The 14,177-nt window shown below is 38.5% G+C and overlaps 1 protein-coding gene across 1 annotated transcript in view; it reads left to right on the top strand.

Annotated features, from left to right (window-relative positions):
* The window catches only part of ythdc2 (YTH domain containing 2), a 41,148-nt gene that overhangs the window by 2,280 nt on the left and 24,691 nt on the right, over positions 1–14,177 (top strand). Inside the window, exons 3-13 of the mRNA XM_026172852.1 lie at positions 35–125; positions 1,604–1,800; positions 2,346–2,548; positions 3,006–3,172; positions 4,931–5,033; positions 6,795–6,951; positions 7,910–8,017; positions 8,171–8,301; positions 10,936–11,071; positions 11,270–11,396; positions 11,712–11,777. Of these exons, the coding sequence (XP_026028637.1) occupies positions 35–125; positions 1,604–1,800; positions 2,346–2,548; positions 3,006–3,172; positions 4,931–5,033; positions 6,795–6,951; positions 7,910–8,017; positions 8,171–8,301; positions 10,936–11,071; positions 11,270–11,396; positions 11,712–11,777 (1,486 nt within the window). The remainder of the gene's footprint in view (positions 1–34; positions 126–1,603; positions 1,801–2,345; positions 2,549–3,005; positions 3,173–4,930; positions 5,034–6,794; positions 6,952–7,909; positions 8,018–8,170; positions 8,302–10,935; positions 11,072–11,269; positions 11,397–11,711; positions 11,778–14,177) is intronic.

Below are 14,177 nucleotides of genomic sequence, written 5' to 3'. Positions count from 1 at the left end.
ACTATTTATTATTTTTCTTTCCCTGACTAAACAGAGACGGAATTTCCTTCCTCCTTGACCAGTACAGAGAGGGCTTTCATTCATCGAATGGCCCAGTCTCTGGGTTACATTTCTAAGAGCAAAGGGTAAGTTCTTCCTCCAGGATTGTTGCTCATCAGTATCTTAGTCATTACACCTTGTGCTAAATGTAAGTAATTAGCACTGAAAATGAGCTGAGTAATTTAAAAATGAATGTACCCTCTTTCTTAAAAGGGAGACAGAGCATTAATCTGCAGTAAAGTTGGTTTGTAGTTTTGATTTAAGTGATTTTAATGGTGACTTTGCAATTGCATATAATGTCTATAGCCATACCTTATTGCTGATCTGGACTTCCTTAATAAAAAGAAATATAATACTTAGGAATTATTAGTGTTAGGGTGAATACATAGATGCCAGTGGTCATTACAAATTGTGCTGTTTGTGTTTTCTCCTGCAACTTTGCACTTGGCATCTCTGAGGTCAATTTACCTCAGAGATGCCAAAAGTTGACAAAAGCCTTCTTTTCAGAAACAACTATGCATGCTTGAATAACTGCTCTGCTTCCTATTCAGCACTTACACAAGGATTAATTAAAGTTATCTAATTTAATTCCAGTTACAGGAGTACAGACATAGTCCATTGTAATTATATCAGTAAATAGCTTTTGATCACACCTTGTAGATTTTGCATTTGTAGAGACACTGAATTATAATCAATTTGCAAATTTGTGTTTAAGTATAATCACAATGTGATATGAACAGGGTTTGAATATTTAAAAAGAACATTTCATCAAAGATTTCAATTAATCCTTGAAACATTTTTATGTGATTTACTGCAAGACTAGTAAAGTAGTATTGGTTAAATTTTAATAAATGTTAATTATTCTAGATTATTTCAGGAACTATAAAATTCTCTGAGGTGATTGAGACGCTAGCATTTAAAGATTATACATTTTATCTAAAATTAATTAAGCCACATTCATTAGAGGTAACTAAACAGGTATGTGCAACTAAGTTAGACATATCACCACCATACCTCTCGTCAGACTTGTCAGATCTTACTGTCAGCTGGTAAACTGGTGGGTAATTAAAAGAAGAAATTTAATTATATTGAATAACCAATGTTGAATTCACAAAAAAACCCAAAAACTTGACAGCAGTGTAACAAGAAATACAAGACGTTTCTGTCTGTGAGTCCCACTTAATACAAGGAACAGTGTCTTGTTTTTCACAATACTGCAATTCAGTTTTTGCAGCATGACCAGTTCCTGGCACACATTTATTAAATTATGCTTTTTATGTCATTTCTGTCCTTAACAGCTCTCTTTCCAGTTCCTTCAAAATCCTCTTTTATCACTTATGCCTCACTTTACTGCTACACGCAAAGGGAAGGTCATTAGTGAACCTAACAACAGGGGTTTCAAATACATCACTTCTTCACTGAAGACCAACCACACATCCCCACAAGCTAGACTGGGACTGAGGAGCTGTCAAGCCTAACTTACAATTACAGAAACCCCCAGAGCAATAGACCAAAACAAGTTTTAATAAGTATGGTAATGGAGAACGTTTTCCTTGTCTTTCAGAAAGGGACCAAATCGCTTTGTCACCATCAGGAAGAAGAATGAAACGGATAATCCTCAGCCAACCATACCCATGACACTCTCCCAGAATACCTTCTATTTCATCCGCAGTCTGCTACAGAGGTTTCCCGTCAGCAAGAAGGAACGAATAGATATACAACCCAATGAAAAAAGTGGCATATCTGTGCCTGCAGAACCTGGTGACTGTCATTGTGTGTGCATAAAATACAGCTGTGTTTTACTGATGACTGCTAATATTCTCTATGAACTGGAGAGAAAACAACAAAAAAAGGACCAAACTGATGTTAAAGCAAAATGTTGACTCTTAGCTTACTGGGCTGCACGGGGAGAACATTGGTAGATATACATTGGCTATAACTTTATGTCTTAAAATATAAAGGTACAAAGTCACAGACAGAAATAAAGTCAACTTTGCTTATTATTCCAGTTTGGACATTTCAAAATAAAGACCCAAATTGCTTTAAAGACTGTGCACACTTTCAGCTGTCTTTTTTTTTTTTTTGTGTGTGTGTTTCCAAGCCTGACGGCACTAGTCATATGGGTTTGAAACGCTTTTTGATGTGGACCAAATCTCCCATATTGTGCTTCTGTAACAGTAATTGTAAAATAATAACAAACACACACACAAAGTGAAACAGAAATATCTTTTGACACCTTTCGTCTTTGGATATAGCTCAGTCAGCAGCTGCATTCTTCTTAGCCTGTCTTTGTTGTGTTCTTTCAGACAACAGTTATGACAAGAACAGAGCGAGCGGACGTTTAAACAATGGGATTCCTATGGTTCCTCGGAGGAGAAGTCCATCAGAGCTGGACAGTTTTCGATGCTCCCTGCCTGTGCATGAACACCAGGAGGAGATCATCCAAATTATCAAAAAAAACAGGGTCGTGCTCGTGTTGGGAGAGACTGGCTCTGGAAAAACAACACAGGTGTGTCTGTGGACAAATAGATATTCCAACACTCGGTTCTGACATCTTAGTCATGTTTGCTTTCTACATTTTTTATTTATTAAGATGTTTATCCTAAGATACACACTGAAAACGTAGACAACGCACCAGTAGCCTCTGGCTGTAATTGCTCTTAGGATGTGGAGGTTACTTGGTAACCTTACCTCCGGTACCTCTGCTTATAACAAGTAAAATATTTAGATACTCAACCTGTACCTATATGTTATGTTAATATTATAATATGTTAAAAATATCCAAAGAATATCTTTTTAGAATGGGTTTCTTTTCAAAAGTATAGTTGATAAAATATTTAATGCATGTTTTAAAAAAAATAAAGTCATAATTATATATTGTGTCTGGGAAAAATAGATCTTAAAATTTACTGTGTTGGGGTTTTCCATTTTCAATGTGGTTATACATATTGATATATTTTATCCAGATCCCACAGTTCCTTCTGGATGACTGCAGCAAGAAAGGAGAGTCCTGCAGGATCTTCTGCACTCAGCCCAGACGCCTGGCTGCCATTGCTGTGGCTGATAGAGTGGCAGCTGAGAGGGGGGAAGGTGTGGGCCAGACTGTCGGCTATCACATCAGACTTGAGAGCAGGTAGATAAGACCAAAGCGAAAAATGACCAAATTATATTTAGGTTTCAGTTAAGCAAAGGACTTGTAACATGTTCACAGTACACATGCAACTGTAAATAATTTTTAAACTGATAAAATAATCAGAGTTAAACCTAAAAAAAAATTCATATCCAAAAAAACCATTAGAGGCAAAACCGAAATATAAAAGCAGACCTGTCCCTTTGTAAATAATGTGCTGTGGATATAAAGCAACAGTATAGTTGAATTTAATTTTATTTATATAGGGCCAGTTCACAACAGCAGTCACCTCAAGGCACTTTATATTGTAAGGTAAAGATCCTACAATGTTAGAAAGAACATCCAACAATTAGATAATCCCATAGAAAAAAGCACTCTGTGACAGAACCAGGCTCAGGGAGGAGCAGCCATTTGCTGTGATGGTGAGGGGAATGGGAAGAGAACAGAGAAAGACAGGAGAAAAGGCAAACGATAAGAGAAAGAGCCAGAGTATAATGCTAGTGATTAAATACAGTAGTGGTGTATAAACACACAGATAGTTAAAAAAAAAAAAAAAAAGATGAGCGAAGAAGAAACGCTCAGTGCATCATGGGAAGCCTTCCAGCAGCCTAACACTATGGCAGCCATAACTATAACCTTTATCAAAAAAGAAAATGTTAAGCCTAATCTTAAAATTAGATAAAGTTTCTCTCTCCCAAATCTAATCTGGGAGCTGATTCCATAGTAAATGGGCCTTATAGCTAAAGGCTCTGCCTTTCATTCTGCTTTTGAAAACCCTTGCATTAGGGTTGTCCTCCTCATCCCTGTGTTGTTGTGGAATAGTGAGGCTTGGCTCTTGGAAAGTTTGAGCATTGTGCTCATAGTGTTGAGACATCCTGTTGTGCCAGTTACGCACGTCTTCTGATATCTTCCCCTGTCATTGTAAATCAATGCACACTCCAGTTAGCTACTGACACAAAATAAGTCATGCTTACTGGTGTTAAAATTAGCTTAATTTACAGTAAATGGCCTGGCACCACACTGAAACACAAAAACCATAGTAACTCAGGTTTGTTTGTTTCAGTGCGGAATAGACGAGATGAGCTTAATGGTGCACACTGAGAGATTTCTAACATGTTGTAATCAGCCAGTGTTTATAAAATAGTTTTCGTTTTATCGCAATTCCTTTCCTGTCTGCTTGAGAGTGTTTGCTGTAAGGAAGCTCCTAGCGATTAATTTCTCAGTTGACTAAACTAGCAAAAAAGAAAATTTGACTGAACAGTCTAAAACTAAGAAACACTCAGATATTACGTTAAATTTGAACTGTTTAATGGACAATGCCAACAATGTCAATGTTATGAACACAGCCCTACTCTAAGCTGATTGACTGAACTCCTCATCCTGTCACTAGGGGATCCGTGATCTCATTCTTTTGCCTTTTAAAGATCTCAAATTAACAGTGTTTTTATTCCCAAATAATTATAAAATCAATCTGGCTTCAATGCAAGTCTAATAGCAAACATTTTCATCCTGATATTGCAGTCGCCTGCATTGAGGTCCTCTCAGCTTGTTTTACAAGTGTGAACTTTCAGCTGAAGCATTGACAGTACTGACATGTAAGTGATGTCAGAAGCATGACAGAGCCAATGAAAAACCTGAGCTTTTTAAATACGAAATTCATTTTAAAATACATGCTTCGCACTTTTTGAAGAGTGATTTATGTTTGGAAGTTACATGTTTCTTAAAATGGAATTATAAATATGAATACTTTGCATTTCTCAGGGTATCTCCCAAGACATTGCTGACTTTTTGCACCAGTGGGGTACTCCTCAGAACACTGATGACTGGAGATGCAAGCCTGACAACTGTCACACACGTCATTGTGGTGGGTATGAGGATTATACAAGCAGACAGCATATAGTCTTAAAAAAATTTTCATCTACATTATATTGCCTAAAGTATTCACACATTATTCACTCATACAAATAATCGAGGTCAGCTTTTCCAATCACTTCCAGGGCCACTTGTGTAAATCAAGGTAACATCAAGCACCTAGGCACGCAGACTGCTTCTCCAAATGTGTGAAAGAATGGGTCTCTCTCAGGAGCTCAGTGATAATAGCATAATACCGTGATAGGAGGCCATCTATTAAACTGTTAGTGATATTAAAACAAAGTGAAAGCAATTAGGAGTTTAGGATGCCATGTAAAATCACTGAGCAGTGTACCCAGTGCTATTAAGGCACCGGTTCTGACATAAACTGTAGTAACCAGACCAAAAAGCAGCGCACATTTCGGTGCTTTATTTCTGTGCTTCCCCCCCCCCCCCCTGAGATGTCATACACTTTGGATTCTAGCCAATCATTTTACCTTTGCAAGCGTAGTAGGCGGGCACAGGTGCGTACGTTCTTTTAGAGCAGAGCTACAGATTAAAAATGCCCAAGGCGAAGCGGTCAAAAGTCTGACTGTACTTCACAGCAAAAGATGCAAACTCAGCAGCCTGCAACAAGTGCTTTAAGGTGATACTGTGCAAAGGAGGTAACACCTTGAATCTGATGAAACACCTGGCGACGTATAGCATTTTGTTAAAAGCCGAGAAATGCGCCGTATTTGATAGCTTGCTGCGAACCACACACCGAGCACATCTACTGCGGGTGTGGTGCCTGTTATCGGACGCGGAGTTAGCAACATCCCCCAAGAACCCGAGTAGAAGAGTCCTGGCCCCTAGCCCTGCCAGTGTAGCAGAAATGATGATGGATGATGACGGCAGCAGCAGCCGTTCTTCTCTGAGGGAGTAGCTTAATGTTGTTCGTGTGTAATTTACGTTGAGTAGGCTAATCACGTTATTACATTAATGCATGTAAGGTGAACTAGCAAACACAGTCGTAGTTACATGCGGCTGTCTTCTTGTTTGATGGCAGATACTCCCTTCACCCTGGCCAAAAAGGCTAAAATGACAAAAGAAAAAGTGGGAAACAGCTAAACATGAAAGGTTTTTGGACAAAGTTTTTTTTTTTTTTTTTTTTTTCTTCAATTGATTAAGCACTGCTTCCAGCCAAGAGTGATACCATATATGCCCTATAGCTGCAGAAAAGGCTAACATTGTTATCTTTTCACAAAAAAACAGCTGAACATAAGAGGTTTTTGGACAAATTGTGTGTTCTCCATTCTTTAAGCACTGGTTCGAGCACCGTTTAAGCACTGGCACCGTTTCAGAAGTACTGGTTTGGTATTGGTATCGGATAAAACCTAAACGATACCATCCCTACTAGTGAGGTTCTATTGCAGAGTCCATAGCTACAGACCTCCAAATTCCACATAACCTTCAGATTAGCTCAAGAATAGGACATAGAGAGGTTCATGGAATGGGTTTCCATGGCCAAGCAGCGGCATCCAAGTTGGTGCTGACAGTTGCAGTCCAATTGATTTAGATTTTTGGCTATACTTGGTTATGTTTCTGGTATATAAAATAAATAGTAAATAAATGAAAACTGTCCTAGTGGAATGTAGTGTTTTTGCTGCCTTCTTTGCTTTTTCAAGAAGTTACCTCTTCTCACATAGTAGGCAAGATGTAGTACAACATGTCACAGAAAGCAACATTAAACCAATGGAGATAGTTAAAAGAAAATAAAACTGACTCTCAACAGGATGAGGTGCATGAGCGTGATGGTCTGACTGACTTCCTCCTCACGAAGATGCGGGATGTGCTTCAGAAGATTCCCACAATAAAACTGATCCTGTCTAGTGCAGCTCTGGATATAGACCTGTTCCGTCAATACTTTGGCTCCTGCCCAGTTATTCACCGTAAGTCTACAAACCTGTCTACAAAGTGTTAGTGAAATCAAAATTAATACCAGCTGGTGATGCTTTAGCACTTTGCTTACTTTATTAGTTACCTTTGTTTTTACTACAATGAGAGGAAATGCTTTACAATAAGAGCAAAATCTGGGATAATGGCGACAAGTAGAGGTTAAAAAAATAACCCTGTGTAGTAAAAAAAAAAAAAATCTTGTAATTATGAGAAGTCATAATAATGATCTAAAGTCATAAGTATAGCAAGCTTGCTCATTATGACAGCTCCTTTCTTTTTTTTGTACTAGTGGAAACAAGGTTGCATAGTCTGAGTCACAGCTGAACAACTGAGATAATAGATTAAAGATTGCGGTTTAGAGCAAGGTCCTGAAACACTTACAAATAATGAAATGACTACTATTTTCACCAATGGAGCAACAGTTATATATACTTGATATAGTATAAATATTTTCGTTATATAAACAAAGAAACACATGACAAAAGCTTCTAGATTAACAGTAGCCATTGCCCAAAATATAGTCCATAATTATTTAAATAATGATACTTCTTTTGTAATTTTGCAGCTCTACAGTCAACAGTGGATTTAAATCAATCCAGATGAAATTAAAATGCAAAATTAATTTCAAATTATATTCATTTGTAATTTGAGCAAAGTTACATGGAAGGAAATTTATTCATGTCGATATTGAACATAAATCTGTACAGCAGCTACAGCTCACATTAAGGCATTTATTTTTTAATACAGATAAGATAAATGGACATGCTTTCATGGATTCCCTTCAGGAACAGTTCATTTCCATATTCAAAAATAAGTTCATATGTTTGGGAAATAAAAAAATGAGTGTGCTTCTCCAAGGTTTGTGGATTGTCTATATGTGTTGAAAAGTCATGTTTTCATTTTATTTGATATAACTTGAGGGGTTCAAAAATGTTCCTTTTTTTCCTGTAGTCAAAGGAAGACACTTTGAGGTGAAGGAGTTCTTTCTAGAGGATATTCTGAGGCTGACAGGTTTCACCAGAAAGGACATGAGGAAATACAAGGAAGAGACAGAAAAAAGTATGACTGCGCACACACACACACACACACACACACACACACACACACACACACACACACACACACACACACACACACACACACACACATATACACAGCGTTTGTTTGGTCTTGTCTTAATCTCTTTTGTGTATCACACATTCTGGTTCTCAGAGGACAGAGAACAGAAATATTTAACAGAGTGGTGTCAAGCAGTACAGACCAGTTCTGTTGGGCAGAAACAGAGCACCCATGCCACAGGCTTCCTCCCTGACAGTGACTGTGGGACTAGCGGCTTTAAGCAGGTAAACCACCACCACCACCAAAATACACCATGTTCTCTGTTACACCTAGAATAATAAAAAATATTATTTTTGTGTTTTCTGCAGAGAAAGGTTACATGTACAAACTAAGGAGAGGGATAGGGCTGTTAGACAGGGGTGTCTAATGTTTTCAGATGTTTTCAATTACCCATGCCAATGTTGGAGCCCTTTACTGACCATTTAGACTGATATCTGAAGTTGACTTTTGTTTTGATTTCTGCTTACTTCTTGAAGTTTTCTAACAGCATCTTAAACTATTGTAATTCTAGTGCATTAACAAAAGACACAGATGGACTGAAAGCCAATGTTCGTTGCAGGGCTCGCAAAATTGCTAGCACAACGTCCCAGGGCTAGCAATTTTTCCAGTCAGGCTACCAAAATCTATCTCTGCCCTGCCCGTCGGGCTATCATAGGAAGGAAAAATATATGTCAATGCTTTTGCATTCTTTCGAAAATGTAGCTGGGTAATTATGTCATTGGCATTGATGAGCCACTGTCAATATGTGACATATTGAAATCGCGTTTGAATTTGCGCTTGTTTTTTGCTTTCACCGTCACTTTGCGATCGCGTGAACGGTGTGTAGAGAGCAGCAGCACTGATTGGTGAGTGACGATTAATTGCGCACCAATTCCTCTGACATAGTCTTATCACTCATTAGCTTACTATTCAAACATGACAAGTGAAATCTCTCGCAGCAAGCTTAAACATGTGAGAAGTTGATCGCGCAGAGAATCGCTGACCGTTATGTAAGTACGTGTGTAAAAGCAGCAAGATTTAAGCCGGTATTTTAGTTCTGCTCAGCCAAATAAGACAGGTCAGGGTGAAGAAGGGACAGCCAAAGAAAAGCCGATCACAAAATGGAAAAGTTATGACAAATCAGACAATGAGGCAAAAAAAAAAAAAAGCGCAGCTTTTTTTGGTTTCATGGACAAAAGAATTTCTGTAGCTGGAATATGACGAGCTAAATAACATGATGTTCTCCCAGGTGTGTTGTGAGTTTCATTCGATTTGTGAGTCAACAAGTGCCTTTGTTACTGGGACCAGTCATTTTAAGAAAGACCCCATCAGAACCCATGAGAAATGCAAGAAATGCATTATTGCCCACGGAAACAAAAACATAAATAAAAATGCTCTCTTTTTTATTCGGGCTACTTAAATTTATTTTGGGCTACCAAAAACTGAATTGTGCCGGCTCAAAGGGCTACCAGAGATTTTGAAATTTTGCGAGCCTTGCGTTGTGTAGAAGTTTCATGCATTTCACTGATTCGACAGTTTTGAAAAGTGTTACAATAAATTTATAATGAGCATATATTCAAGAAAGATTGTATTAAATTAATATTAGCAGGTTCTAACATTAGATGTTGTTTTCAGTTAAATATAGGGTTTAGGTGTTTTGTAAATTATATTATGTTATGTTAAGCATGTATGTCCCATCATGCTTTAAACAAGCTATAGTTCAGCCTCTTCTTAAAAAACGTAACCTGGACCCAACTTTTCTGTCCAATTACAGGCCAATCTCAAAGCTTTCTTTTCTCTCTAAAGTTTTGGAGAAAGTGGTCTACTTACAGTTGCAGGCCCACCTTGATTTTAACAAGATCTCTGAAAAATTTCAATCTGGTTTTAAATCACTACATATCACTGACACAGCACTTTGAAGGATTTTTAATGATATTCTTTTAACTCTGGACTCTGGCAGCCCTGCTGCCTTTTATTGTTGCCGACCCCTGGTATAGACACACATCAGAACAATATTATAGTTCTATATTCACATTGCTCGCACTTTGGTTTGCTACTATGAGAAAGTAGCTTTTAAATAATACTGACTGCCAAGAGTGCATTTTGACATTTGTAAAACTGTTAAATAAAATCCCATCATCTCATACTTTATGACTCTACCTAAAATGAGCTTATAAAGATGAATAATTACTGCTGTGTTGAGGATGATATTTTGAGTTGGAACTGAGCAGATCAGAGTGAGGGAGTATGTGACCAAACCCATAGGGAAGTGGGTGGTTGCCAGCTGTTCTGAGGAGCAGTGCTGAACTGAGCTGAGAGTCCAGAGTGTGGAGAACTAATCCAAGCCAATAAAAATCCAGAGCACAGCAGCCAATCGGGTGTCAGGCCTGAGCAGGAGAGCCTAGGAGATGAAGCTGCAGAGCGGTGGCTGAATGAGAGGCTGCAGGTTTAGTGATTGGACGCAGATGTGACTTGGAAAAGCATGTGGAGAGACTTGACATTTGTACCAGTAAACAAGAGCACACAGGCTTGTGTTCCGTGGACTTTCTTTTAAAATGATATTAAGATGTTTATTATCCTGAATGAATCTAATACGTGCCCGTTTCTTAGCAGAGGTGGAGCATGAGTTAATTCTATAGAGCAAGTTACAGTTTGGATGCCTTTATACTTATTTCCATAGCAATTTGAAGAATTATGAAGCGTTTTATGGTTACATTTTGTCATATAGAAATCTTGACACTCTTGAACCAGATAATGGAAATGGGTGTAAACACAAAAACACAAACTTTGATTTTTGGCAACATATAAACAGACGTCTGTTTATATGTCAGCAAATTGTTTTATCCAGACAAGTTATGCTTTATATTGTTTTGTTACAGAATGAGAAGGACACTGAACAGATGGAACCATGGCTGAGGAGGGAGATGGACTCATGCATTTCTAGCATTTTCCTAAATGAGGACCAAGATTCTTTCATTCAGCTCTTCAATCTGATCCTCAGTGAAAGTGTTAATGGTATGAATCTGATGGGTTATCTTAAGTGTCGTTGTTAACAAAATAACATTTAACACTAACAGTGTTAAGTTGATGTAAAGCTGGAGATACTATCATAAAACTACAAAAAAAAATAATGATGAGAAATAGTTTTATTTACATTACATGATATTCCAGTTCAGTTTGATTTGGATTGATTTCCCAAATCTTTTTATGTAGTGGACTACATGCACAGTGAAACAGGGACCACACCACTGATGGCAGCAGCAGGTCGAGGATTTATTACACAGCTGGAGCAACTCCTCAGTCTGGGTGCTGACATTAACATCAAGGCATCCAATGGATGGTAAGAAAACACAGTCACAATCCGGTTTATTAATCGACAGTGACCAGTCTGTGATTCACAGCCCTGTTGTTTGGTTTTCTTTCATCATCCATAGAAATAGACAAGGCATATCTTATAATTTATTAAAGCATGTAGTAGTAGTTATTAAGTAATGTAATCTTTAACAGTAACTACAGTTTACTACAGTCTTCCTGTAAAAAAAAAATATAAATAAAGAAAGAAAGAAATCAAAATAAATAAAATAATCAAAAATGTAGTTGCATAAACTGCAAAATTTCATACACGTGACTCTGTTTTTTATTATTCTGTTTTCAGGACTGCCTTAGACTTTGCCGAGCACTTCCAGCAGACTGATACTGTGGATCTATTGAAATCATCCATGTGAGTGTTTTTTGAAATGTTGTCCTTTGGAAAGTATTCAGACATGTACACGTGTTAATGTCTTATAGTTGTAATTCTAAATGAGTTTTTCCCTTTTACATATGGCATCTGTTGGTCATAGCTATGTACAGTTATGGTCAAAAGTTTACATACACTTGTAAAGAACAAAATATTACGGCTCTCTTGAGTTTCCCGTTATTTAGAATAGAATAGAATTCAACTTTATTGTCATTGCACAGGTACAGGGCAACGAAATGCAGTTTCTTTAGCCATGATATAGATATATTACAATATATATTAGCAATAATATAGATATGCAAGTATATTACAGAAATGGGTCTATTATGGTGTGTTATAATGTACACGGTATGAAGTATGTTATGAATATTCTATAACTATAAGTATGTACAGGCTGTAGTGAGTACAAGCTATGTACAGGCTATGAACAGGATTATGAAATAAAAAACTATACAGAAATCTGAGATATACAGTTATACAGAAATGGGAACTATGCAAGTTATAAACAGTTGTAGGATTAAAAATTATCGTATGTACAGAATGATTATTTACACAGAGCTATACAGTAGTGCAGTTAAGATAAGCAAGATATGTGGATAATTTCTACAGAGCCTATATAAAGTGCTAGTGGTTGTGAGTGGTGGTTCAGTCCATTTTATTATTGTGTGTTTGAGGGTACAGTTGTCCAGTGTGTGTGTGTGTGTGTGTGTGTGTGTGTGTGTGTGTGAGTGTAGGTGGTTGTGGGTGTGTGTATGTTCAGTCCATGAGTTTAACGTGGGTCAGATGTCAGGAGGCAGAGTTCAGGAGTCTGACAGCTGTGGGGAAGAAGCTGTTCCGGTACCTGGTGGTCTTAGTCCGGAGGCTCCTGTAGCACCTCCCAGAGGGCAGGAGGGTGAAGAGTCCATGTGATGGGTGACTGGGGTCTTTGATGATTTTCCCAGCCCTTTTCAGACACCGCTTCCTGTAGATGTCTTTTATGGCAGGAAGTGGTGCTCCGGCGATGCGCTGGGCAGTTTTCACGACCCTCTGCAACGCCTTCCGGTCCGAGGCAGAGCAGTTCCCGCACCAGACTGTTATACAGTTGGTCAGGATGCTCTCGATGGTGCAGCGATAGAAGTTCACTAGGATGTCGGAGGACAGGTGGCTCTTCCTCAGTCCTCAAGAAGAAGAGGCGCTGGTGAGCCTTCTTGACCAGCTTGGAGCAGTTGGTCGTCCAGATGAGATCTTCGGAGATGTGGACTCCCAGGAACTTGAAGCTGGTCACACACTCCACAGCCGTCCCCTTAATGTGGATGGGTCGATGTGGGTCAGCATTCCTCCTGTAGTCCACGATGAGCTCCTTAGTCTTCTCGGTGTTAAGCAGCAGGTTGTTTCTGTCGCACCACTCAGCCAGACGATCCACCTCCTCCCTGTAGGCGGCCTCATCGTTGTCACTGATGAGGCCAATCACTGTGGTGTCATCTGCAAACTTAATGATGGTGTTGGAACAATCAGCAGGTCTGCAGTCGTGGGTGAAGAGGGAGTAGAGGAAAGGGCTCATCACACAGCCTTATTTCTACAACTCTGATTTTCCTCTGATAGAGTACATGGAACAGATACTTCTTTGTCACAAAAGAAATTCATGAAATTTGGTTCTTTTATGACTATATTATGGGTTAACAGAAAAAAAAAAGTGATCACATCTGCTGGGTCAAAAATATACATACAGCAGTGCTAATATTTGGTTACATGTCCCTTAGCCATTTTCACTTCAATTAGCCGCTTTTGGTAGCCATCCACAAGCTTCTGGCAAGCTTCTGATTGAAACTTTGACCACTCCTTTTGACAGAATTGGTGCAGTTCAGTTAAATTTGATGGCTTTCTGACATGGACTTGGTTCTTCAGCATTGTCCACATGTTTTCAATGGGGTTTAAGTCAGGACTTTGGGAAGGCCATTCTAAAACCCTTATTCTAGCCTGATTTAGCCATTCCTTTACCACTTTTGATGTGTGTTTGGGGTCATTGTCCTGTTTATTTATTTCTAGTTTTTGGATCGGAATAAACAGATTTGACCAATCAGAGCACTGCATTTTGCAATAAGTGCACTCATAACTCAAAACACACACTGGTACTGAATATATAATGATATGGAAATAGTAAAATAATAGACACACAGATAGACACTACTCCAGGTAAATCTCTACCTCCTCAGATGTGGTCCCCACTCTGGCAACACAAACTCAAACTCCCCCATTGAAGTGTGGGAATTCCAAAAAGTTGATTCTGTTCATCTGGACGTAGCGTGATTCTTGATCAGTAATATGCAAATGGTCATGACAATTTGCGTATTAATGAAAGAAACTGACCTCACAGCCCATTTTTCGTTAGTGGTGCCAGTGGGG

The sequence above is a fragment of the Astatotilapia calliptera genome, chromosome 7, assembly GCF_900246225.1.
Source record: "Astatotilapia calliptera chromosome 7, fAstCal1.2, whole genome shotgun sequence".
In the NCBI taxonomy this organism is placed as follows: domain Eukaryota; kingdom Metazoa; phylum Chordata; class Actinopteri; order Cichliformes; family Cichlidae; genus Astatotilapia; species Astatotilapia calliptera.
This window is presented reverse-complemented; position numbering and strand designations above follow the sequence as displayed.